A 27,693-nucleotide genomic window follows, 5' to 3' on the forward strand; every position below is an offset into this window, starting at 1 on the left:
TTTATCAAAATCAAGGGATTATATTCCACAAAGTGAAACTTATGGCGACAAAATGCATTTGACGTAATAAAATAATGTAACGCATGACATAAAAAAATCTGCTGATTTTTATTTTTATCGAAAGATAACGACTCAATGAAATTGTCGTCAAAAATGAGCTTGATCAAATTATGTCTGACTTGACATCATGAAGTAGGGCAGGGATTTTTATTAATTTACTAATTTTTAGATTAATTGAATAATCTAGTTAAATGTTTTCTCTGAAAAGCTTTTTTAAAATTAGTTTAAAAAAAATAAATGTTCATGTTTTGCACTTCACGACAATTTAAAGTCAGATTTGTGCCTTACACTGAAATGTATGTAAACACTTCACTCAAACATGTTGTGCATGAGTTTATAAATTAAAAAGCCTGATAAGAAATTAACAAAAATTCAACCCTGAGTCTGTCCCCCAGTGTAAATAATCTGCTCCTGCGAAACACTTTACTTGAGAGAGGAAAGCCAGAAATGTCTGTCTGATTGAAATCTGCTGCGTTTAGATGATTACAACCAGCTGATGCAGAATTGATCTGGTCGGCTGCATAAACTCTGCCCATTAACACACACAGCCACAGAGATAATCAATCACTCATCCGTCCAAATGTTTTCACAACTACGCATTTAGCTGAAAATGAAGCAGACAATGTGTCTAATTTCAGAGTTCCTCCGCCGTGTTTGCTTTGAAACGGTAGCTCTGACAATGTCAACAAGTGATTAGAGGCAGACATGGTTGATGTGTGTAGTTCTCACATACATATACACGCATACACACACACACACAGGTACTGCTGGAGGGAGTGAGTTCTGAGACATTTTGTTGTTGGCTCAAGATATAATGAATAATAAACCTCAGTCACCGTTAAAAAATTAATTGGAATGCATCGAACGTTTGTAATTGCACATGGAAATGATTTTAATATCAAACATGTACATTTATATACATATATTATTTGGAATTGCCTGTAAAACTCAATTGGAATCTGTTACGCCGTCATATGTTGGATATTGATCTGGCTTTGGTTCCCGTTTTCCTCCTCCGGCTGTGTTTTGAATGAGAAACAATCTGTGGGGCGGCGGAGGATGTGAGGCTCCCTGGCAACGCATGCATATGGATGACTTGTGTTAGCATTCATGGCCCTTCTCTTTTTAATTAGCTTTGTGTTTGTGGGGAAGTTGAGGGGGGAGAGGACCAGGGTGTTTAGTTTGTCGTGGTGCCGGTTCGTTTTGTATCATTAAACACCCGAGTTTTAAATACAAAAGCATCTGTGTAAAAAAATTTTAAAAAATAAATTAAAAAATGTTCACTGAGGAGTTCTCGTAAAATTACTTCTGCATTCTAGTATTACAACTATGTTCTGGTTTTGTCTCGACTTTAATGTTTTATGACTTCTCGTATTATTAGGACTCCATGATGTGAATACTTCTCATATTATTACAAGAAGTAAAACGTCATTGATATCATAAAGTAGGCCAGATACTTGTATTGAGTAGATATTACTAATATCTAATAATATTTTTGCATCTTTATTCTGTTAATAATTTCCTTATTCCTGTATCATAACTTTGGTTTGTCTTTATTCTTATGACTTTTTTGTGTGCGTTTTAGCAAATTTATGCAATTAATTTACTTTATTCAAGTATTATGACTTCATGCTATTATTTTGACTTAATCATACATTATTTCCATATTTTTACTTAATTCTGTTATGGGTTTTTGTTTCATATTACAACTATTTTTTATGTATTGCAACATTTTATTGAGTATTATGATGCCTCAAATATTACGACTTCTTCATTCTCACATTACTTTCTGTGATTACAACCTTTTATTTTTCTGATGACTCTTTTTCCTTGTGTTCTTAATTTTCGTATCAAAAATAATTCTTAGCCAGTCCCAACACTCTGTCACTTTAAATTTAGTTTCTCAGTACCTTTGTTTTTTTTTTTGTTTTTTTTCTGTTAATCATAAAGGTAACGTGAATGTAACGAGAGCCACCAGATGTAGATAAAACCCGTGCGACAGTAGCATGTAATCTTTAAAATAAAATTAGCAGGTTCTTCTGCTGCACAAACTGATTGGGGCCCAAACGTTTCCCCACAGATCCTCCTTCAGGTCGCGCTTTCCCAAAAGTGGAAACTAATTCCCCCTGCATTGGTTTTTGTACAGGTGTTCCTGTTCTTCTGTGAAACCTGCTCGGTGCCGATCTGCCGGGAGTGCAGCGTGGGCCGTCACATTGGCCACACCTACGTCTACCTGCAGGACGCCGTGCAGGACTGCAGGGCCATCACCATCCAGCTGCTGGCAGACGCTCAGCAGGGACGACAGGCTGTCCAGGTGAGGGCGCGTTGGGTCTTCTCTCAACATGCTACGGTTTCCTGACTGCACCGTTTAACATTTAACGCTGGAATGGTTTCTGTTTATTTGTGCAAAACTGAAAACGAACAACATTTCCTTCAAGGCTGTGGCTTCATGTTGAGTCGCCCCAGAGGAAACTCCCAAGACGACGTATCGGTTATTATTTATCGTGATAAATTCCTCCTCATGATAGGAATTTTGATTCATTGTTGCTTAATAAATTCTGAGTCATGATGTTTAAAAAAGAAACCAAACTGTTACTTTTTCTATTGATTTTTTTTCCATTGAAAGTATAAAAACCCCCCAATAAATTTGAAACTGTGATTAAATACAGATACTACGACCAGGTTAGTGATAAAAATCCCACTTCTTTAAGACATATTTTCTATGAAGTGTGATTGGTGTCCTAAAGGTACTTGGTAGATGTTTTTTCAAGAGAAATATTTGTGTTTGTGGAGCTCTGACTGCTGCGCCATCAACTCATCTTACCTAAAAAAGAAGAAATAAATGGTGCTTTTCACTTTTATCATTATCACAATATTACTACAGAATATTGTGATAAAACTTTCAGTCCAAGTTGCCCAGATTTCAGTCAGAAAATGTGAAAGTTTCTGTGAAATTTTAGTTTTACAGTTTAAAATGAACTAAAAACCCAAAAAACATCAGCAGTGTGCGACACCAGACAGGAACGTCAGTGTGTTCGCATTTATTTAGAACATAGTCAAATTAATAGCAGTAATAGCTTCACTAAAATCACTGCACTGTAATAAAATAGGCCAAACAGATTGCTAACAAAGGAGAGGTCTCCCATACGAGATTAAAGCTCCCAGAGCTGCCCTCATCCATCTCCTCCACGCTTTAAGCAGGACCTGAGGGGAGCAGCTGTGCCTTTAAAAATCACAGCAGCAGCTAGCAGCTAGTGCGCAGACATCAGAGCCGCTCAGCTTGCATATCTGAGCGAGTGACCAGTACTGGGCGGCCGGGGAGCCCCGAGGTTAGAGGTGTCCAGCTGGCCCTTAAAAAGGGGGTGGGGTCGCATGAGTTGAATTCCGGCGGGGGCAGGGCTCGGGGTCAGAGGGGGAGGACGGGGAGGAGACTCACAGGGGGTTCTGGGGGAGGGTAGGTGAGGTATTTAAAGGATTTCAGAGAAAGGAAAAATACCCACTTCTTTTAAAGAAGTGGAACACTTGCCCTTCCCCTTTTCACTCCTTCACCCACCCACGTCTCACTCCACCCAACTCTCACACATACGCGCATACTAATTACGCCTCTTCATTTACATGATTATAGTTTAGGTTGCACCTTCTTGAACTTTCTTTACATTCTGGTTTTATCTGAATGTATAAGAAGGGGGTGGAGGGCGGTCATGTTTTTCCCTTTTCACTGAAAAACTGCAAATGGGTCGAGTCTGGTACCAGCAGGCTAAATGTTTAGCATTTTATCATTAGTCGAGACAGAAGTATGAAATGTATATATGTGAAGCAGCTCTATTTAGAAGGAGAGCAGCATTTTCTTGTGTTTTTTCTGAATATTTTTGGAAAAGTTTCCAGTTTTAGGTGTTGAGCTAAAGCAGGAGTCTCCATTTCCTCACTGCTCTTCACTCTGCTGACGGCTGCTGTAGTTTAAAGGCGCCAGCCGTTTATCTCCAAGGGTTTGACTCTAACGTGATAACATGCATTTCTTTTTATCTGCGTCTGGTGACATTTACGTCATGACTTCAGCTAGAAAATCAAACTGTTGAAGTCTAGCATTTTTTAAAGGCGATTAGGAAACAAGAGTCTGAAAATACTTAGGAAGGGAAAAGCATTGAAACTCCAATCAATTAAAATGTCCAGAAAAAATTCTGTGGCATGGTTTTTTGAGATTTGGTTAATATAAATGTTTTTTTTAAGAACAATGAAACGCCTGTTTGTGAACATGTACAGAAAATCTGATTAGTATTAGTGCTTCACATTTAAAACATACAGATAAACTAACTCACCTTTGGAAAGATCCATTCACTTTGTGCTCCCTTTGCCACAACAACATTTTTAAAATATTGCAATAGAAATAATAGAGATATTGTATATAAACTTAATTTTAGCATTTGTATGAACAACTTCACAAATTCCTAAAATGTAACTTTTTTAATTCCATTCCTGGTATATAGCAGATTGTTATTTACCAATATGTGAAAATAATAATATATGTTCATGGAGGAGTATTATCCAGGGCTGATGGTGCTCAGATCTGCCACTAACACTGATTCAATTTGTAAGTTTTGTGCAAAATTGCTACATAGTGGTAAAAAACATTTTTTTAATCCCAAATTTAGAAATGGTCATATTTGCAGTACATGACAATATTCTTACCTAGAGGAATAAAATGAAACATTGATTTTTTAAATAATCCCAACTCACAGGAACAGGAAAAAAACTGAGAGTTTAAAATGAAATTACAATGTCAGATTCTGTTTTTATTGGAGACTAATCAATGTTTTGTAACGATGCTTTTGAACATGCCTGATTAACCCTTCGATTTCCTGCCTGGCATGACTTGGTGTGAATGTGAGGTGTAGCATCTCCTTCACTGGAAAAACGAGGATCATTGGAGGCCAACTTAATGCAGAGAGATGGTAAGATGATACTCTGACGAACCTGACCCACCGCTTTTCGACGTTTTATCAGAGATTACCTCCAAAATTTGGGGGTGGAGAGGAACGGTCTTTCTGCCAGTGTTGTGGTACTTGAAGTCGGTCTTGGTCTCGATACCATTTTTTGATCGTCTCGTCTCGGACTCGGGCGCTGAGGACTCAGCATTTTATTTCAAGACCAGTCGAGACCGCAACTGTGAAAATATCACTAAACGTACAGCATACTGTCCAGTTTATTTATTAACATCTTTGTTTTCAGTGGATGCAAAACGCACAGATTAAAATCCAAGCAATTACATGTTTCTGTTACTCCCCTCTGCTCTCCCCACCTTTCACTCGCACGCGGCGCTCCAGGACATGCGCAGTGGTTTTCTCTCAGCAGCAGAAAATGTCTAATTGTCAGTAATATAATAGCGCTGCATAAATCATAAGAAATCCGATGGCCACAGCTTCGCTTTCACAGACGGTGGGGACAACGTCTAACTTTTTTTGTCACTTAGAAAAGAAGCTCAAAGAAGGTAAACTCGGTTGACATGATGTTAGCAAAGCTAGCTGGGCAGAGACACATAAGCATTTGTGATAAAAAAAAGTCACTCACTGCCTGAATTATTGTGCGGAGGTGTTGACTGACTTGTCGCATATATGGGACAACGCTGTGTCCAAAAGTCTGCAATATAGTGATGTTACATTCAGAAAAAGTTGATTCTTCTCCACGACTCTTTACTTATTAGATAGGACTGGAGTGTAACTCACTGAGAGCCGTTGTTCTATCAGATTACCATACGCTGTCAGAATAGCACACATGCAGTAAGTACCATGCCTGCCCATGTGCATTAAGAAGTCCGACCATCAGAGGAGTTGTCAGTTTACCATATACAGCAAGTTATGATGAAAATAAGTCATTAAATTGTTTTCAATAACTATATAGATATACATGTGTTGTCATGGTTTCAAAGTGTATTTAAAGCAGGGTCTGGCTGCAGCTGGAGTCGGCTACAACACACGCCCGTGTAAAACTCACTAAACCGCCAAGTCAGGATGCCATACAACTGTTAATAACAAAGTGTATGACGATCTACGCCATGATTCTATGTTGCTGATTAAATGAAATCTTATGGTAATGACGTGTCTGACAGATATAGCCGTTGTTCTGTCAAATAGCCATATGCTGTCAGGATAGCATACATGCAGTGAGTACGCAGTGAATATGCCAGCGCATGCGCATTAAGAAGTCCGACCGTCAGTGGAGTTGTCGGTTCAGCATACGCAACAAGTTGACGAAAATAAGTCATTAAATTGTTTATAATATGATAACTAGATAGATATACAGGCGTTGTCATGGTTTCAACGTGTCTTTAAAGCAGGATCTAGCTGCAGCTGCAGACAACTACAAAACACGCCCGTGTAAAACTCAATAACCCACTTAACCGCTAAGTCAGGATACCATTTGTTAATAACAAAGTGTATAATGATCTACGTCATGATTCTACGTTGCTGATTAAATAAAATCATATGGTAAGGACACCGTATGCATGTATGCGCCAAGCGTACGACTATCTGACAACGTATGCTGATCTGACAGAACACTGAGTTCGTGCCAAGTGTATGACGATCTGACAGAACACCCGTTCTTTGTTCTTGTAATGCTCTGTGTACACTGCATTATTTTATTTAATTATGTACATCGATATTTAAATTGACAAATAACTAAAACACAAGAACAAAAGAGCATGCACAAAATGCACATTGCTCTCTGATTGTTTTTATTCAAAGTGGCAGCTGTAATGTCTGCCATGGTGTCAGACTACCTGGCTTGATGTACTGGGAGAGTGAAAACAGTCACAATGAGCACCTTCTGTTTGGTTACTTCTTGCTTTTGCTCCTTGGTCAGTGTTCATAGTTGGGCGTTATTTACAGTCAGGGCATTGCCTCAATTGCTATGCTTAATGGTGGAGACGGTGATGAATTCTGACATGAGCAATATGGGCAAATGCCCAGGGCGTTATGTTTTTAGGGATGGCACGAGACCATCACACATTGTAGCACAGAAATGGAATATTTAATATTGGTAAAATGTATTAAGTATTTAATATCTAGGTGCTTTTATGGGGATATGGATCTTTCAGATCATTTTGAGAAGCAATTGTGATCAAATGTTACATTTTATTGTGTCATGTAGCGCGGGACGCTGGTCTTGGTCTTGACTCGGTCTCGACTTCCCTCGGTCTTGGTCTCGGACCCTAAAAGTCTTGGTCTTGTCTCGGTCTCGATACACTCTGGTCTTGGTCTTGTCTTGGTCTCGGGTTAGGTGGTCTTGAACACAACACTGCTTCCTGCATGACCCTTTCAAACCCTAACTATGACAGATTTGTCTCCATTTGTGGTTTCTGGCGGTTCTTCCCTGTTCTTTGGAGCCACGGTACAAACCGGACCTAGCAATTTAATTAGCAGCAGTCTGGATTTGTTGATTGGTCCAGGAACAAGAGAAACGAAGGCAATACCTGCGTAAGAGCACATACACCGTCAACTGGACGGGGCAACCGAGAAACGAACAAATATACCGAGAGATTTCTAAGAGACTTGACACCAGTCGGCTTGAGCTAATTGACTTTGGAGCGTCGGTTACAGCTGCTGTACCCTTATGTTCACACCCACATGGTTAGGAACGTACTGCCAATGGAGAAACGCCCAACGTGACCAGAACAGAACCAAACATGAACCGACTAGAGTGAGACTCTCGGCTTTAGCCTCAGCTTGAATGTGCTGCTGGAGTCAGGTTGACCATCACAACCAAATTAGAATTGTTGGCTGAAAAATCGGATGAGTTTCCATTCTCCCATACACACAGGTTTGTTAAAAGAATAAAATGCAATGATTGTTTTGTTTCCTCAAACTTTAACCATCCAGTCCAATAATAACTGAGCGAATAAACTGCCTAACATGAACAGAAAGGCTTTGTAAAGCTTCCAATGAGCAGAATCCACACACAAGCAGAAAACTAACACCAGTTCCTCTGGTTTTTAAGAAAAACTCTTGATAGAAATTTTCTGCGTAACTTAACATTCAGACACGACTTCAACTCTACATAATTTTGATAATTTACTCTTTGTAGATAGTGTTATAATCTTTGTCCAAAATGTAAAGTTTAAATCAACAATTTCTGACAACAGAGAAAAGGAACGACTCAGAAAAGGAGCTTGAAACCTGCAGAGTTATCAGGGCAGGTCAGAAACGCGGCCGTTATCTAATTTGCCTAGAAGGTGGGGCAGAGTTGTGACCTTGGTAAATACTCGCCCCAAAACATGAAACTCAACCTTTTCCACTGAGGTCATATGACATTCGGACATGCATTATCTCCAGCACTCGCAGCATGTGCCCCACCTATCCATTTTCTCAGCCTGACCCCTCGTCTGGCCGGGTCAGACTTCGTATCTTTCTGCCGGAGTGCTTATGTCACTACGGGTGTTTGTTGGATTCTTCTGAAATTCCCAGATATCACAACACGGCTGTTTCAGTGCCTCATGTAGGAAAACTCGCTTAACATTTAGGTTCCATTTGAAAAGAAAAATAAATGGTGACCACTTCAGTGAGGTTGTGTTTTACGAAATGAAGCTTCAGGTTGTGAGCCAGGAGACGCACCGGCAGCACCTTGAGCCGCTCGGCGTGTTTGTCCACTTCTATCCAGGTCACTGCGGGACTAAACGCTGACGCCAGATAATATGTAAACACTGGCAGACGCTTCTGTCCCCTGAGGTAGGAAATTTCCGTCCACTCTACACCCATTATCTCTCCTGACCCCTGACCTGGGACTTGTGACCTCCTAGTTGGTCAAAACTCTGCTTCTGCTGTGTGTTTTTTTTTTTTTTTATTGGTTAGTTCGGCTCTTTGTACGCCAAGCTGTGCTCCTTTGGGAGAGTTGATGGCGACACAAAGACTGGAAGGAGTATCGGATAAATGGAAGAGACAAAATGCTGCAGGAAACGATGCATACCGCACTTTTCAAATTTAATTTGTAAACAATTTTGAAAGCTTTTGTTGAACATCTACGCTCTACGCTTTTACCTTCATTAAATCCTAATAAAATGCGCTAAGGCGTATGTTTGTAACGTTACAAAATGTGACAAACAATGACTGTTGGTGGAAAGATCTAGACAAACAACCGTCGAGTTGCAGAGAGTTAAAAAATGTTCCTAACGACTCCCGTCCCAAGCGATATTAGCTCCCAGTTAATTTCTTCCCTTCCTGCCTGATTTAGTTGTTCCTTTTGCCGGCCATCTCGCGCGACACGGCCAGAGGAAAGAAAGAGCCCGCCGGGCCGCCTTTGTTCCTGCCGGGGTGCGATGGGGGTGGGCCGTATGCGTCTTAAGACAGGGATTGCGGATCACGACCTGTAGAGGTTTAGGTGACCTTTGATCTCAGTGGCAGATATGACAAAGGAAGCCTTATCCCACCTCCCCTCGGAGCCTGTGAGGTCCAGCTCACCTCGTGACCTCCCAGGAGATGCCAGAGGAAAAAGGCCCTGATAAAACTCAGTGGGCAGAAGGAGACAAAGAGAATACTCCTCATTTAGGCCAAATTGTGCGTCGTAAATGCTACGGCCTGACTTTTTTTATTTTTTTATTGCATCAGGTAGTAATAAAAGGGGTGCCTCTCTTTTAAAGTTTGATTATTTAATGTTGGCCTGTAAAATAAGACCAAACAGTATCCAGGTTGGTAAAACAAAATCATTTCCCTTTTAAATTCCTGCCTCATTAAAATATTCTGTAAACTTTAAAATTGTGTGTTCGCTTTTGCAATTAAAACAAAAAACAATGTTAGGTTTTTATTCCTAATTTCACACAAATTGCATATTTAAAAATATGGTTAAATAGTTTTTAATTATAGTAGAGAAAATCACATTTTGAGCTACTTCTTTATTTGCTCTTCTCAGGCTTTCTAACGTCTCCTCTTCTTCAAACGTTCCTGAAACCTGTGAAAAATACTCCGCAGTCAGGATTTTGCCATCTGATGTTTTTAGGCAACTTTGTGGACCTTTTATCTTATTACAGTTGCTTCTTTATCTTGACTCTTCATCGACATGTCATTGAAATAGACTTGTAAATGAAAAGCACAGAAAAAAAGTCAATTTATAGAAAGATGAATTATTTACTTTGGGAAAAAAAATAATCTTCACTACTCTTAAGAGAAGCAAATGAATGTTTATTTTCCATCTTGACACTCTAAAAGGTTTTAAACAAAAATGTGTTTTATCTTTAATTTTTGGCATTTGCACTCATGTTCAGGTTTTTTGTTTTGAACAGTTCATTTGTTACATGGAAGATAAATTCTCTGGTTGTCATTTGATCTAATCCAGATTAGTTGTCCCAGAGGCTAACGCCAACAGCTATCTTAAAGACAATTATTTTCCTGGGCATTGAAGACTCATTTAGATTTTTATTGCAGTAAATGTCTTTTTTTTGTTTTTATTATTAATTCATATTTTTCTGTTATGTTTTTTGCTCTTTTTAATCTTGCGTGTTGGAACATTTTAATGTCTCTTTTGGATATTTTCGTTAAGGTTTTTACATCATGTGGTGCAGCTCACGTTAAACACTGCCTCTATTAATTATGTTTCTGAAATAAAATTCCTACTCTAGAAAGAGTGGACATTTTTCCCAACAGCAGGATGTAAATCATTTTATGTGTGAGTGAAGGGACTTCCCATTCCTAACCCATGTTTCCTTTCTCTCTGCCTCCAACCAGCGATTGTTATGAAGGAATGAAGCCAAAACAAAGAGCAGGTGTTCATCCATTCACTTGCCAGGAAAATGTTTTCCTTTTTTCTATTAATGTTTCCTGATGCTCCGTTTCCTGTTTTTGGAGGTCATCTATACTTTGTGTAAAATAACAGATAAGCCAATGAGCATTTCCTGTGTCTCAGTTTCAATTTATTGATTGTCTTTTCATTTTCACGTACCTTCAAGTCTCTACCTTGTAATGGCTTTTTTTGTTTGTTTCATTGGATTTTTCAATTGTTTTCCTTTTTTTTTTTTTTATTTATTATTTTTTTAGCAAAGCATGGAAAAGGTCCAGGCCATGGCGGAGCAGGTGGAGATCAAGGCCAAAGTGGTGCAGACCGAAGTGAAGGCTCTCGTTCTGAGACACAAGAAAGCTCTGGAGGAGAGGGAGTGTGAGCTGCTGTGGAAGGTGAGCCGCCGGTTATCTGGGAGTAAAGCCTCGCCCAACTTAATCCTGTTCCAGTTTCGACTTGGTAGAATCAGCGATTTAGTCACTGGTTTTGCCCAGTGAGATTCTAAGCAGCTTAAGATAGAAAAAGGCGCATTACTCGTTACTTTTTATCCATCTAAATGATGATGGAGGGCGGATACTGCTAGTGAAACTCAAATACACAATGCTAACATGCTAATCATTCATCCACCTCAGGGTCAGAATAGTTTAGAGTTTTTTATTGTAGTTTAGTTTTATTTCGTTGTGACTCGTTGCTTTAATTTAGTTAACTACAATTAAATTTTAACATCTGGTTTTTATTAGTTAAATATTTAGTTTTAGTTTTAATAGTTTTAGTAGTAGTTTTAGTTTTTTCATACTTTGGTTAATTGCTAGGTTCAGAATTCAAAAAGGTCAAAATATTGTATTGAGATTATGTCCACAGATTGTGTGATTAATACTCAACAGAAGATGGCAGTTTTTGACAGTTTTTTTGTTGTTATTTTGTTATTATGAAACAATAATTGAAGTTTTACAGACGAGCGTTGGCGCCGCCAGGACTATGGAGTTCCATATTTTGCCTACAGCTGGCGTAAACTGCTTGTGTGGGAATAAAATCAATTTCACAAAAGTTTAATAAGTAGATTCATAAAGACAAAAACGGAGGATATTATATCTATAATTTCAATACGTTAGTTTTTATAAACACACAATTTAGTTGGCGGTAGCTTTAGTTTTTCCCCGTTATGTTTTTATTTATTTCAGTAAAATGTTTTGTTAGTTTACTATTAACTGAAAACCAGCTATCTGTCTGGTTTAATAAGAACTGTAGAAAAATATTTACTTTTACATTAACAGTGAACATTTTTTACCTTTACTGGAAACCCAAGAGACGTTAAATCTTAAATCGTGGAAAACTCCTACATGAAATGTGTCGACACTAAAAGCTGTGAGGAACAATCCGCTCTCTGGAACAAGATTAACTAATATAAATCTTTAATATTACACGTTTAACATTTATTTATTGGCTCCATGTTTTTAAGAGGACCTCCTTTGCATCACCTCCTGAGTGAAAGTTGCATCGTCTCCTCCCCACCTTAAATCTTTAGGATTTCTCTCTCTTTTCTCCAAATGGGTTGAAGGAGAGCCTGTGTGGTGGTGAAACAGGAAATGATCTCGTTAAATGTATAAATTTCTTCCTGTGGGTTGGCAGGGGGGTTGGCTAAATGAGTCAGCTTTGTGTGTGAAATTTCATTGTTAAGGATGACCATATGGGTAGCTTCAGGAGGGGCTGCAGCTAATCGAATGTGATGGTGATGGAGACGGGGAGGGGGAGGTCTGGGCCAAGCTGCAGCGTCGGGAGGCTTCTTCCACACGGCAGGAGGGGATCTTATTGAAACAGTTCATAGCCTTCTGCCTCATGTCAGGAATAAGCCATATGTTCTCTGTTTTTCCTCTTTTGAAGTGGCTTTCTGGCTCCTTAAATTCCCCCAATCTGTCCAGTTTGCACAAAGAGGTGAACGTTCTTCTTCGCTCCAAGTTAAATGCTTGTAGGCTTTTAGTCCAGCTCGGATCTGCAAATACTCAAGATCGCAGCAAGTTTATATCGAAGAGTTAAAAAACCAGGAGGGAGACTCCGGCTCAATTTTGCAATTTTACACGTTAATGGTTGTTTAAAAAACAAAGCGTGAGGCGTTCAGCTGAGCAGCGATCAGCCAGTCAGCAGGTCTGCTGAAAGTTACACGTTTTTTGTGAGTTGAATTATGAATTTGTTCAGGTTTGATTTGTCCAGAACAACATTTGCTTAATTTTTTTTTACTTTTTTCAATTATTTTTTTGTGCATCAACATGCGATGACATTAGTGTCGTTTTCACAGGTTTGAACTGAAAATGCATTCAGCTTAATCTTATGTAACTTTTGCTTTTTTTCTCCCTCTTCTTCAGACTTTTTTTCTTCACCCCTGAGAGCAGTGCAGCTTTTTAAAATAAATGTTTAAGTTATTTCAAGCTCTGATTTGCTTTACGTTGTTTTAATGTGTATATTTTGCTGTAGCAGTGCATCACAATCAGTTACATGTAGATTGTGCTAAGCATAGCATGCTAACTGCTAATATATGATGCTAAGAGTATATAAAAGTAATTCTGTAATCACTTTTTTAGTTTTGAGATGATACATGACTTCTGTAACCCACGCAGTGAGACGTCGCCTCTTGTTTTCTTCTGTGTAGCTATCATGAAAGAACGATGATCCAACAGTGTATTTTGAATTAGTTTAGAAGAGAAACTTCGTGATATAGGACTTTTCTATAAATATAAAAAAGTCAAAGATTTTTCTATTGTCCTGTTTTATATTGGCTGGATTTTCTTACATGCATTTTGACTTTAACATGCAGGATTTTACTGGTAATTTTTGACAACCGCAGTAAAATAACGTCAGTTCATTTAACAAAAATGCATTTACTAAATTGTGATTGTATCCTTTAAAAAAAAAAAAGTTTTTCAACAAATGCATAAAAAAATCGAATTATCTCATTTTATTTTGCATTACAATCCAGTATCTGCACATTTCCCATTACTAAAGAAATTCATATGCAGCTTTTAAACATATTCTTATTGTTTATGATGTAATTTGACTTAACAAGGCAGATTGTGTCATGATGACATGGAGGGGAAGCCCCCCTCATGTCAGCCTCTCCTTTTAGCCTGTGATGACAGAGGCCGTAGTGTCTAACGCTGCAGCGGTGGCAGCCATGTTTCCTCTGTGTTTCACACGGCCGCTTGTTCAGCTCTGACCGCTGCTGCTCCTGCTGCATCAAATGAAAAACCTGATCATATCCTGGTTCAGGCTCTGCGCCTCACAACCACCCGCTATAACAAAGATGCAACAGTTCCAATTTAAACAAAAGGCCTAAAGGCAGCAGGCAGAATATGAGTGTGACCAACCCAGTGGTGTTGTAAAAGATTGTTTTCAAAATGCTTTCAATCACAAGTCTAATAAGCTGTTCATTTATCTTATTTTCCACATATGGACTACATTCTGTGACTGGAATAGTTTCTCTTGAGTCAAAGTGTAATGGCACCCTTTCATCTAGCTGACTGGCAGTGCTCGGCAACTTATAGGGGAGGTTTAGTTTTCTTGCCTCATTCAGCTGGAAAAATCTGGTTATTCTGGGACTTTATTTGGTTTATGATTAGAAGAACTACAAGCCTTAATGTTATAAAGGAAAATATTGCTACAATAGCCTGATCAGTTCTTCTTTGATAGTCTTAGGATGTGTGTAAATCTCTTCATGTTTGAATTTCAAATTTCCTCCACTGTGTCTGTCCAGCCGTTCTCACTGTAACGGTTAAGTTATGAAAGAAAAACATCCACAATTATATTCACTTTTTTTTTTTTACTTTTACAACCTCATGCAATGTCAAAGTTCTTAAAAATATTCTGCCAGCATGGCTGATTATGGAGTAGCAATTTTTAAAATGATTTTTGTTCATATTAAGGAAACCAGAGTCATTCAGTTGTGAACTGTGATGTTGCATCGTTTTACCTTTGCGCCCCTGCATGAGAGAGCTGTGGGTGTCTTAGGGATCATTTTAAATGACCCCGTTTCCTCTTTAATCTCACTTACCACACTATAAGATTAACCCACTCATTCACGACCAGGTGAAGTCATTACAATCCATTTTCCTACCAATATAGATTTCTGTTGGGCGTTCAATGGAACCAAAAGTGGATTGATTTGGTGTTTAAACAGCAGAATTCAGTTACAACTGAGCAGACTTTTAACCATTATTTATTCACTATGAGATTCTTACAGTTTGATGACCTTAAGTAAAAACAAGTTGGCATAATTCTTAACAAAAGCATATTTAATCTAGAAGGCTAATATTTATTTTTACTGTTTTAAAAGTGAGAAAATCTCAACAGTTCTGGTATTGCTCACATATTTTTAATTTGTAACTGCTGAGAATAACATTTTAATTGATCTTTTAGTTAATTTAGTAGCAGTTTTTTAAACATGGGGTGTAAAAGTTCTTTAACAAACTCATATTAATGATGGGTTGGCAGCGCAATGGGTGTTTTTCATGCCGGAAATATTTCCAAACAGCCAACTTTTTTTTTCTTGACCTATTAGTGTTTTAGCCAGATGATGGGAAGTATGTAGCAGCAGGTTGGGGAGGGGCAATACATTCACTCAGTGCTTCATACAGCTTGAGAAAACTCTGGTGCTTTGTGCAACATCTCGGTAAAGAGACTGTAAACTTTTCCTCCAGAGTTTTTCAAACCAGACCTTTGGTTCATCCCACAGGCGTGACTGTATCCAGTTCTTTCCCCATCATTTACGGCAACATTGGACTCCATTTGCAGATCCTACGTGGTTCCTTTTTTGGGATCGCCTTAACAAAATTGCTTGCCAATTTTAGCAGTTTCTGTGATTGTCATGCTTGGTGTCAAATTGACTGCTATTTCTCTCTGTGAATCAGCATTAACTTGACATAAGTCATAACTGTGAGACTGCAGCAGCAACGTTCCTACAGACAGAACTCGGCATACCTTATGTGACTGTGTTTTCATCTGGAAGTGTGTAGAAGAGACGTTTGCTGACCTGGGAAGTTGTAACATTTAAGTGGTGCTTTAAAACATGGCAGAATATCAAGAGCTGCGTCTGGCTTTTCCGTCTGTGCTTTGTTTCTCTGAAACCAACACCGGCTCACTCTTCTCCTCCGTCTGCTCTTCAGCCCAGGAACTACAACTAGCTGCGTATCTGTCACAAAGCTCAACTCCAGGCTTTGTCCTCACTATCTATAAAATGTAATTCTAGTCTCACAGATGCAAATTGATGTTTCAGATCTTTTGGCCTCTTTGGAAAGGGAGGGGACAGAAAGAAACAAAGAGCCAGTCAGTCTATTGTGTTGAACTTTTTTTTTTTGGTCAGTGGATGTTAAATGAGAGGCCGGTCCATGAGGCTCAGGTTCTACCAGCCTCCACCCTCTTAGGCCTTTATGCTTTGACTTCACTGGAAGCCAATCTGGCTTCCTAAACAATCAGAAATGCAGTTTTTCCTTCCTTTTTGAAGCTGTGCTACACAACATTTAAAAGTTTGTTTTCTGTTTTATTTTCTCACACAAATGATGCATAACAAAATCCCTGTAAGAGCTTTTTAACAAAAAGATTTTTATTATCTCGAAGAGCTTGTAAAATTGATCTGTAAGAATCACAAACTAAAAGGACTTTAGTCTTGTTAATTGACAATATCTAAAAAGAAAGCCTTCTTTCAATTAAAGCTAAACTGTAAGAAAAAAAATCTAAAAATGTCTGATATTGGCACACAGTTACACAATAACTGTGGGGATCAATATTTGCTTTTACAAAAGCTTTGGCTTTCCTTCTTTACAAACGGAGTAAGATCTGCTCATTGCTGCCCCCTAGAGGCCTGTGCTGCTGGAAGCAACTTCCAACGACAAAGCCATGTTTGTATTACTCTGCAGTTAATTTTACTTTTAAAAAATTTATAGTAAGATGTATTGTTTGCATGTTTAACAAGTCATTGGTGATTTCCTGTGGTGCAGCATAGATAAACCTTTAAATATAGTTGCTGTTTGATAGAATCTATGAAACTACATTTCCTTTGGTTATCGTTTCTCTTCATTATGAATTTGAATGTTACAGCTGCATTTTTGGATTTTCATTGGGGCATTTTTATATACTCCAGGAAGGTTGAATAAAAATAAGATGAATAAACTTCAATGTCATATTTGAGCTCTCTGAGTCATTTATTTTTCTGTATATAAGCGTGTATATGAAACTTTTCTTTTATGCTCCTTTAATCTGAAACAAACTTCCAGAAAACTGCAAAACAGCTAAAACAGAGTTCCTTTAAATCGATGCTAAAACCCCAGCTGTTTAGAGTTTGCTTTGATTAGTATTGATAAATATATTTGTATATTTGCTTGGTGATTTTGGTGGAATTTGACAAAATGTAATATTTATTTTTGTTTTATTATTGTTTACTTCTTTGTGTTTTTCATATAAAGCACTTTGAACTGGCTTGTTGCTAAAATGTGCTATGTAAATAAAGCTGATTTAATTTTCAATTTAAAAGTCTTAAACTTGCAGAAACGATGGCAAAGCATCTGAAAGTCTCTTTAGTTTCTTGTTTCAAAGCTGTAATTCAAACTGCCTGCTAGAGGGCGCTGTGGAGCAAAATGAAGCTTTGCTCCATTTTGAAAAGGAAGATTTGTAAGAATCTGGTGTAAGAATGTCTTTGTTTAACACTTTGAGTCTCAAAATACCTTTACGCTGTACTGACTCTGACAGCAAAATTCACTCAGCGACGGCAGATGTTGAAATCTTCCTCCTGGTCTCTCATCTCTAACCCTGCCCTCTGTTCCCAGGTGGACAAGATCCGTCAGGTGAAGGCCAAGACTCTGTACCTGCAGGTGGAGAAACTCCACCAGAGTCTGACCAAGCTGGACAGTACCATTGCTGCTGTGAGCCAGATGCTGGATGAGGGCCACCACCTGGACGTGCTTCTGGCCAGGGAGAGAATGCTGACCCAGATCCATGAACTCAAGACTCTCAGGGGGCTGATGCAGCCACAAGACGACGACCGCATCATGTTCACGCCTCCAGACCAGGTTGGGACTGACGCTAGATCTCTCACTCTGCATTAATCACAAGCTTTATTAGTCTAGTTGCACACATGGCACGGTTTGCTTGCTTTTCATATGTGAATTTGCTCAACCAGGCTCTGTACGTAGCCATCCAATCCATGGGCCTGATCAGCAGCAGCGCCTTTGCCCCCGTCACCAAAGTCCACGGCGAAGGTCTGAAAAACGTACTGTGTGGGAAGCCCGCGTCCTTCACCGTCATCGGATACGACCATGACGGCGAGCCGTGCTTGTCCGGCGGTGACACCGTGTCAGCCATGGTGATGTCTGTTGCAGACGGCTCTCCGTCCGCGGTGGAGGTGACGGATCGCAAGAACGGCTCCTATACTGTCTGCTTCCTGCCGAAAATGGAGGGGGAGCACCTGGTGTCTGTGTTGGTGTGCCATCAGCACGTCCAGGGCAGCCCCTTCAAGGTGACAGTCAAGTCCAGACGGAATTACAGGTCCCTCGGCTCCCAGATGTCGTCTTTCGGCTGTGAGGGGGAGGGGGATGGCCAGCTGTGTCGCCCCTGGGGCATCAGCGTGGACAGGGAAGGATATGTTGTGGTGGCAGACCGCAGCAACAATCGCATACAGGTAGAGCCGTCTGCTGGATTATTCTCTTTACCGTCACACTAAACACGTCAGTGCTACATTGATGTTTTTAAGCTTAGCAGCTTCAGTGTAGAGTTTAGATTTATGACGGAGCCGGTTCGGGTTTCTGTCATGTGTTTCGTAAACCTGCAATACTTTCAGTACAAAGAAAGTCAAACGAGAATCCAAGATGTAAAGTTGTGTTAATCTACTTATTAAAGTCTAAATAGAGATATGTTGGGGAAAGACAGAAAATGAGGTGCAGAAGTTCATCAGACTATAACAAGCACAGCGGCTCCGTCATCTCCAGGCAGGCAGTAGTGGCAATCGGATCCCATCAATCACACATCCCACAAAATTTGCCCTTCACTCACCCTGCGGTTACAACAAGATGGAGCTGAAAGACGTTAAACAAAGGCTAAAAATGGAAGATGTCACACTGCTTACTTAAAAAAAAAAAACAAAAGCAGTAAAATCTCATGATGTCTGGTTTACTATGGGCTCGGGCATATAATTAAAGTTAATTAGTCGAGTAAGATTGGGGTCAGACACAATTCCTGCGCTCTGGGATCGGGTTGGATGTGGATCTGATCTAAACACTAGTTCAGTGTTGTTAAACATGAGATGCATTTTGTTGAGAACGTTTCCATTTTGTTTGGCTCTCCAGCCAGGATGTAACTCTTGAACTTAGTCTAGTAGCTTTCAGGTCAACTGGTTTCAACTGGTTATCTTTTAAAAACCCTAGTGTCAGCTTGTTGAAAGCCAGTCGGTAAAGAAGAGTTTCTGTCAACAGATCTTCAAGCCTTGCGGTGCCTTCCACCATAAGTTTGGCTCCTTGGGTTCTCGGCCTGGTCAGTTTGATCGTCCAGCCGGTGTTGCCTGTGACAGTCAGAGACGGATCATTGTGGCCGATAAGGACAATCACCGTGTGCAGGTATGTCGGCTGGGTTCGGCAAAAACTTCTGTAACCTTTTCCATTTCCTGAAGGACCAAAAACGTTTGGTCAGCCATTTTGTATCCCCTGAACCTTCTCATCTTTTCACTGTGTTAGTCTTTCACATCCCAACAAGTTTATGGCTGTACAGAGAACTGCAGTGCTTCCTCCTCTCTACATGCAAACCCACATAGATTTAATTCATGATCTCTGCCCGACAGGTGTTTACGTTTGAGGGCCAGTTCCTGCTGAAGTTTGGGGAAAAGGGCACCAAGAACGGGCAGTTCAACTATCCCTGGGACGTGGCCGTCAACTCTGAGGGTAAAATCTTGGTCTCGGACACCAGAAACCACCGCGTGCAGCTCTTTGCCCCCGACGGTTCTTTCCTCAACAAGTACGGCTTCGAAGGGACTCTGTGGAAACACTTTGACTCCCCCAGAGGGGTCGCCTTTAACCACGAAGACCACCTCGTTGTGACCGACTTCAACAACCACCGGCTCCTGGTCATCCGGCCGGACTGCCAGGCGGCTCGCTTCTTGGGCTCGGAGGGCACAAAGGACGGGCAGTTTCTACGCCCCCAGGGTGTCGCCGTGGACCAAGAGAACCGCATCATCGTGGCCGACTCCCGCAACCACAGGATCCAAGTGTTCGAGGCCAGCGGAAGCTTTTTATGCAATTTTGGCTCTCAGGGGAGTGGCTACGGACAGATGGACCGCCCCTCCGGGGTGGCCGTGATGCCCGACGGAATCATCGTGGTCGTTGACTTTGGAAACAACCGCATTCTCAAGTTCTAAAAGAAAAAAAATCTTTTTTTTTTTTTTGCATTCTCTCCCTCTGTTTGCTCTTTTTGCAGTAACTTTCCACAATGAAGGAAATGGAGAGGAGAGAATCAATCAACAGAAAGGCGGGGCCGTGCAGAGAAGACTGAGATTAGTCTAAAGACATTTTTCACGTTCACTACTACTCACCCAAACACGTGTCTACTTTATACAATGGGGACCTATCCAAATGGACTCGTAGCTGCTCTCAGTCCTCTCTGTGCGCGCCGCTTTAAGATCCATCTCAGGGAATTCTTTCACTTCTTGAAATCTCGTAACTTCTGCTCCATACCTACCTCATTTAGCTCTTTATGAATGTACTCATACTCACTGAGCAGAGGTTTTAGTCCGTGAAGTTTTACAAAGAAGAAACGTCTACCTCTATACTTTATTTAAGAGACATAAAAGTAGATTCTTGGGTTGATATTTGCACAGGATTCATTGAATTCTCTCTGTGCATTTTCAGTATGAGTAAGCGTGAACCTCCTGAATGTTGCTGAGACAATACTCAGACGGCTGTAGAGGGTGTGTGGTTGATTCTCATCAGTAGGCTCGGCTCAGAGAAGAAGACATGGGTCAAGTAGTGTCCTCCCCTGTTTTTAGACGATTTAGGTGTTTTGTTTTTTTTTCCCTCCCCTCTTAGACAAGTAGATTGACCCTTTTCTCTATTTAGCTTAGTGGAGTTTGTAATTTCACGAATGCCGAGCAAGACTGTGAGAAGCAATGCCAAGCTCAATGGAATCAAAATTAGCTCAGGTCATCGTAAGAACTGGTCCGAACGATCGGTTCTTTTTTTCAGGCTCTCCTAGCTTTACTGACTAATGCTGATTTAATAAATTTCTTAATGAGTAGAAATAGAAAAAAGATGTATGAAAATCAGCTCTAAAATGATCCCTGAAATGAGATATCTTTTGATCATGATCCCCAAACTTATATCGCAAGACTGGGACGATGTCGCGTTTCCGCCGAAGAAAGAAAAACGAATATGCAAAGAAAGCATGGTCTCCTCCGAACGGGAAGACCCACAGAATGATTTAAGAGTTGAATCCATAGAGATCTCAACGTGTTCCTTCGTGTTATCATAGAAATGTAATTATAGAAGTGAAAGCTACTTTTTAAATGAGGCATGCTGTTTGACAAAAAGCCTTCAGAAGTAGACGCCTGCTATGGCCGTCCTGAGGACATTAATGACAACAGAGTACAGGCCTAAGATAATATATCAATCTCTTGGATTTAGATTGTGGTTTAAAGCCACGGCCTTTGGCTCCGAGGGCCAAAGATCTAGTGCAGTCCAATGAGAGGGCATCATCACAAAGCCCGACCCTATTTATTTATCCTTAGATCTAAGTCAAACAAAAAGAACGCCTTCAGATTGCGCGTTAGTAGACGGATTCCTCTAAAGATGGAGGTCTACAGACCAACTACTAGAGTCAACCAAAGTTAGAATCTCTGCACAAAGGCCAGCTATAAATGTGGCGTTTAATGGATCTTAAAATCCCCCTTAAAACTTTTCTTTACATAACTTGTTTGAAAAGTCTAACGTTCTTACAACTCGTGGAGTTTAGTTCATCGCACTGTCTTACATTAGGCTTTGGAGAAATGGAGTGCTTCGGTCCCAGGTTACCGAGTACTTCCTGTCCCGAAGGCTCTGGCTTTGGGAGCAAGTGTAGAAAGTTTCTGTCTCGCAGAGGTGCTCAAAACAGAGAATACCCCGCACCAAAGAGAAACCCTCATGTTTGTTGCCTAAGCTCATTCAGCAATGCCATAGTTTTATCACGATTAGACTCAGCGTACCACCTCCGATTAGTCTTCTTTCTACTAACTAACCGCAGTCCCTACTGTTCGATACAGTTTCTTTAAGGTGCAACCAATCCCTTCGCCCGTTGGTTTGTGTTTCCCTGAAGGCACTCGACAATATCAGGATCTGTAAGCTAGTTTCTCGTTGAAACAAAAAAAACAAATACCTCCTCAGACTGACTCTTGCCTCTGAATTGATGATTTGTCAGCACAACTTGGGAGATTTAGTGTCGGATAACTTTTACCTCAACGTTCTCACTTCGTTTCTCGTATACCTCAACTTTCCAAATACCTTAAGTTTTGTCCCTCATGGTTACGGTGCATTTAAAACTTTTGAATACCTCAATTTATTATTCCTTCTGAATACCTCAGTTTTTACTCTTTCTTGAAGGATTTTGTTTTACCTCACCAATACCTCCTTGTTTGACCGTTCAGCACAAGGACCAAAGATCGTTGTACTGTTTAGCGTTGAAACAGAATTTGTATGAAAACAGCTATTGTGTCTGCCTGATCTACTGTAACCTGCCTGGTTAAATTATTGCTTTTTTTTTGTTTTTTTTTCAGCAACAAAACGAATCGTTCCAATGCGAGCATTGTGCCAAAAACAACCTGTGAGAGTTCTGTGCCAAAACAGGATTGGCATTTGGACTGCGATGTTGTAGAGGAAGTGTCACTGGACCATTATATCAAAAGGTTTAAAATCAGAACAACTGAGAATAAATCCTCCTCTGGTTTGGATGCACTGGGTTAACCCTAACCTTGGGCCCCATTTACCTTTACCTCACACTGACGTTGAACATACAGGTTTCCATGTGGAAGATGTCTCTGTGTTGCCGAGGGACGCAGGGTTAAAAGGAAAAAACTGGTCTTAAAGAATTAACAGCTCAAAAGTGTCGGCCATTAAACGCACATGAATTTACCTCAGATTTCAGCACAATTTACCAATCTTATCGGTGTGGATTTTTAGGATGCTTGATGTTGGTTGAAATGAGTCTGTAATCTCCAAATCATCCCGTCGGATTACGCCTAATGTGTGACAGCAGGCTGGCTCATCATTTAAAGGGATATTTCTGGTTTTATTCCAAAGATTGCTAATAGGCTAACTCCTTGAAGCTAACTGGGCTTTGAGGGAGTAGTGATGACTAACTAGTCATCACTAGGCATACTGTGATTGTCTTGAGTACAAATACCATTGTATTAAGATATTTACCCAAAATGACAACATGTACGTAGCGTTTTTTTTGTTGTTTTTTTTTGATTAAGCAGCAAAACACATTTATACTTTTAAAAATCACTTATGTTACATTAATTTGGTAACACAACAAACTGCAGTGAGAGGTGTAATTGGTCAGGCTATCTGCTCCGTTAGCTGAGCCACAGTCTGCTGCTTGACAGAAGTGCTGATCCTGGTATACCAGAAAATATGAACCTCTGTGTATTGACCTCAACAAGCCCACGCCTCGTCGCTGCATTTTCACAGACATGTTGAAACTAAAGCGAAATATCCCTTTAAACCAGGCAGGAGGATGAGCTAGCCTGAGTCTGCAAAAATACTGCTGCTTTGAACACAACGCCTATCATCAACCAATGAGATTTTTTTTTTGCTTTTCAGTATTACTCTGAGATGTTCACACAATGTTGCATCAGGTTTTTTTTTCTTTTACACTTTTTTTTAAATTAAGATTGCAGAATTCTATCTTTAAGATCCTTAGGTCTTCACTCTTAAAGAGGAAAAATGTATTTTAACCTTTGTTTGTATTTCGTTTCATTGCATGCTTTAAAAGTTCTTGTATTATTCTGATGTCTCCCAGATAGGTGTTGAAAGGCTCAGATAGGGTGGGTAGCTGATTGTTGGGATTTTTTTTGTTTTTAGTTTTTCCAAACAAAATGTATACCCAAAGATGTGTATATGTGTGTTTAAAAAGCTTGTTGGTTGGAATTAACTTTTGACCTTTGCGATTGTATTTCCTGTTGGGTTGAGGCTCTGCAGTGCGCAACCTGTTCAGCTAGCGACGCTTCTGTCCCCGAGAGGCTCGAGAGTTTTTGATCTTTACATTCTTTACATTCATTTGTGGTCAAACAGCCTATAATTCATTTAAAAAGGCAGTAAAAATTTACAAAATGAATAACATATCTCCCCTTTTTAATTCCAGCTAAGTGTCCCCAACAAAAACCAGCATTCATCTCCCCTTCGTAAGCAAACGTGGTCAGTTGATTGCACCCCCTGCTGGAGCTGTAATGAACTGCGCTCAATTTTGAATGTAAGGGCTGCAAATTTATACATTTTTTTTTATTAATTCCTCTCTGGCCTCTTAAAATGTCTCCAGGGAAAGAAGAATCGCAAAGCTGCACCAGACGAAACATGCAAGGTCATAGACCACCCTTTTTGTTTTAAATGATTGTATAATCTAAAATAAAAAATAAAAAAGAATGGGGGGAAAAATGGTTTAGGAAAAATGTAGACAGGAAAAAAATAAAAACAAAACTCAGGTTGTTCCCAGCAGCCTCGTGCTGCAGGTGTCTCATTAAAAAAAATTGTCCCGTAGTGATAATGTAGTGACTTCTTCCCTTTTATGAACTAGTCAAATTTTTTTTTTTTGCGTGTCCATTTAAACATTATGAAAGAAATTATTTCTCAATCTGCTCAAAAAAAATTATTAGTTTGATTAGTTTCCTCTGATTATTGATGTGTTTTTTTTTCCTTGTTACCTTTCTTTTCTCTGACAAAAAGTACAAATGCTTCACACCACTCGACTCATAGGCCCTTTTAGAATGTATTTTGTGAAGAAAAGGGATAAATGGGTTCTTGTTGATGCTCTCTGCCTGCGCCGGGGCTCTGGGAGAGCTACAGGACGGAGAGGAAGGGGCCGTCTGGTGTTGCGAAACAAATAGTCGTGTTTGTTTCTAAACGAGCTCCGACATCAGCCAAAATACGCTGCCCAGACGGTTTGCTTTTCTTTTTATAATATTTTTTCCCCCCTCATGTCCTGCTCTCCCAGAACCTGTTTGGGTGCGGAGAGAGCTCCGTGTTTGTGCGCTGCATCTGCAATATCCAAGCAGAAATCCACTGAATGTATCCTCTCTCAGTCCAAGAGGCAGGGCGAGTCGGCGTGGCCAGCTGAATTTAGACGACCAAGGCTGATTCTTGCTGATCCAAAGCCCACTCTGTGTGTGTGTGTGTGTGTGTTCCAGTTTAACCTCTCACCACACACGCACACTCACACACAGAGATTGGGACAGAAGCGCAAAAGCCAGGCCTTGAGTCTAGGTAACGCACAGGAGACTATATTATAATGGCCGCCTTACCGCTCTCTCTCTGTACTCTGTGGACTTTAAACATTTCCTATGCAGTTCTTTTGGTTATTTTCTCTTTTTGGTTTTTTGTTTACGCCTAAATAAAGTTGTATTTCTTTGACTTTAAATCTGGTTTCTGTCTTTTCTCCTAAGCGGCTCGAGTTATGTCCGCCTGAGGTGATCAGTTCCTCCTTTCCTGGACAAAACCAAAACACAATGACTGACTAAACCTGCTTGAGGCAGGAAAAACACTCCCTGTGTTTGCTCAAACTGGTTTGGACAGTCCCTGGTTTCAGTGAGGGGGTGGACGGAGGGTATAGTGCACACCTCCATCCTAATTTTGGGTAATAACATTGTTTGCTTTACCCCGACCTCCAGAAGAGTCAAAAGGCACCACAAAGGTTAGTGGAGCAGTTAAAATTGGTTTCTGTCCTGACCTTTGTTGAAGTAATGATTGACGATACGGAAATATCACAATCTACATTAAGTGTTTGAGAAAACATGGTTTAATCTAAGTTTCCTTGCACTTTGCATCACACTTCACTATAAAAAACTCGCTAGTGAATGTTGTCGTGCTGATGTCTCCCCCTAGTGGAAGATGCAAAATAAAGCACTTGGTGATTCCTCTTTCTGCCATCAATGAATGCTAATGTCTGTTATCTACTTAACGGAACTGTGATTGTAGCATTTTGAATCAGGTGTTAGGATTTTAAAGAAATTAAAAACAAATAGGACAGTCTTTCTGAATTATGATACAACCATTTTATCCTACAAGTGTGCTATTTGTACACAAATACAATACTTGTTTTATTTTGATACACGTTTTACATGCAAAATAATTTTCCTTAGCAAATGTGAAATAGACATTTGTACATTTCACCTTTATTAAAGAAATCATTATTAAAAGACATTGTGCTGTAGACAAACACTTGATGCAACAAAATTAGTGGCAACTTGATTAAAATTCTTAAGTTAATTACAGGGTCTGTAATTAAATATGCCATATTTTTTATTTCATAAACCCTTCATACTGCTAAATTATTGAATAAATAGACAAGGATTCAACAACAAAGATTGTTTAGGCTTTTTAACCATCAAATTCAGTTTCCTCTTCTATAGAATGTATTGGCAGTTAATAATCTTTGTGTATTACCGCCACCAACTGGACTGAGGTGTAACCACAAGTTTTACTCACCCTGTCTTCAATACCCTTAATTAATAAAAATAAATATATTAAATTTTCTCATCTGTCCGTTAAATACTGTATAAATGCTTCAATTATACATTGTGATCGAGTCTTCCCTAATATATTAGCCATTGTTACTGAAATACCCATTGCTTTTTCTTTCTTTTGTGTACTTTCAACATTGATGCAAAGAGCTATTTATACAAATCATGTAGCAGGATGAACAAAGCCTGATCTCAATGACTGAGCACACCTGCTGCATCCAGTTATGGGTGCTGCGGGTATAAATGGAGGCTCTTCCTGCCTCTCTGTGACCTTTGACATTTTCAGCATGAGTTGTTGTTTGGTTGGTTGGTCAGCTGACTCTAGTAATTACGGCTTCTCCTGCACAAAACCTGCAAGTTGCTTTTTCCTTTATTCAGGTCACTTGTGAATTTAGCAACATCTGCTTTGTGGAGTCTCCTCCTTTTGCTGGTGTGGAAATCCCATCCAAAAATGCATTCTGGTTCAAATTTATAATTAACCAACAATGCACATAGCACATTCCCCCCGTCCCAACAAACTATTTTAAATCACTTCAAATAAAAGCAGACGTCAGTTTCCAGACCTCCTACTTCAGTTGGTTGTAATTTTGCCACTTCACCACTTGATGTCAGCAGTGCTACACTTTTAACTCAATCTGCAACTTCCTGTCTGCGCTGCCTTTTTTTTTTTTTTTAATTTTTGTAATGGATTTGCTACTACAAAATACAGTACGGATGTGACGCGGTGATTTTAATCAGGCCGCGAGTGAACGACCCAGCGTGGCCGTCATGCTGTGAAAAGTGCTGCGAGGCATTTATAAATGTGATGGAGATCACCCGCTGTGGAAAAGCACTCCTTCATTCCTCATGCAGAAAGAACTATCTGCGAGTTGGAGGCAATTAAACAAGTGGATGTTCACACAGGGATGAACCATGGACTTTCAGAATCACAGCGACACCGACCAAACACAGCAGCACGTCGGTCCAATTTTAACCTCTAGAGTTTAGAGATGGGACAGCGGGAGCAGGAACGCCGGCATGTACGAGTCCCCGACAGATGGATGGGACGTCCTTAGTGTGCAGGTTTATGCAAAGATATCCTCATCCCGTTATGTGTGTGAGTGACTGTAGGTGGATCTCAGAGGAACCAATTAGCTGTAGCCGCG

The 27,693-nt window shown here is 39.9% G+C and overlaps 1 protein-coding gene across 1 annotated transcript in view; it reads left to right on the forward strand.

Annotated features, from left to right (window-relative positions):
* The window catches only part of trim71 (tripartite motif containing 71, E3 ubiquitin protein ligase), a 43,696-nt gene extending 18,250 nt beyond the window's left edge, over nt 1–25,446 (forward strand). Inside the window, exons 2-7 of the mRNA XM_008421463.2 lie at nt 2,207–2,374; nt 11,079–11,213; nt 17,628–17,870; nt 17,981–18,478; nt 19,269–19,409; nt 19,631–25,446. Of these exons, the coding sequence (XP_008419685.1) occupies nt 2,207–2,374; nt 11,079–11,213; nt 17,628–17,870; nt 17,981–18,478; nt 19,269–19,409; nt 19,631–20,203 (1,758 nt within the window). The 3' untranslated portion in view covers nt 20,204–25,446. The remainder of the gene's footprint in view (nt 1–2,206; nt 2,375–11,078; nt 11,214–17,627; nt 17,871–17,980; nt 18,479–19,268; nt 19,410–19,630) is intronic.
* Nucleotides 25,447–27,693: the final 2,247 nt, after the last annotated feature.

This window comes from Poecilia reticulata, linkage group LG11 (assembly GCF_000633615.1).
Source record: "Poecilia reticulata strain Guanapo linkage group LG11, Guppy_female_1.0+MT, whole genome shotgun sequence".
NCBI lineage: Eukaryota > Metazoa > Chordata > Actinopteri > Cyprinodontiformes > Poeciliidae > Poecilia > Poecilia reticulata.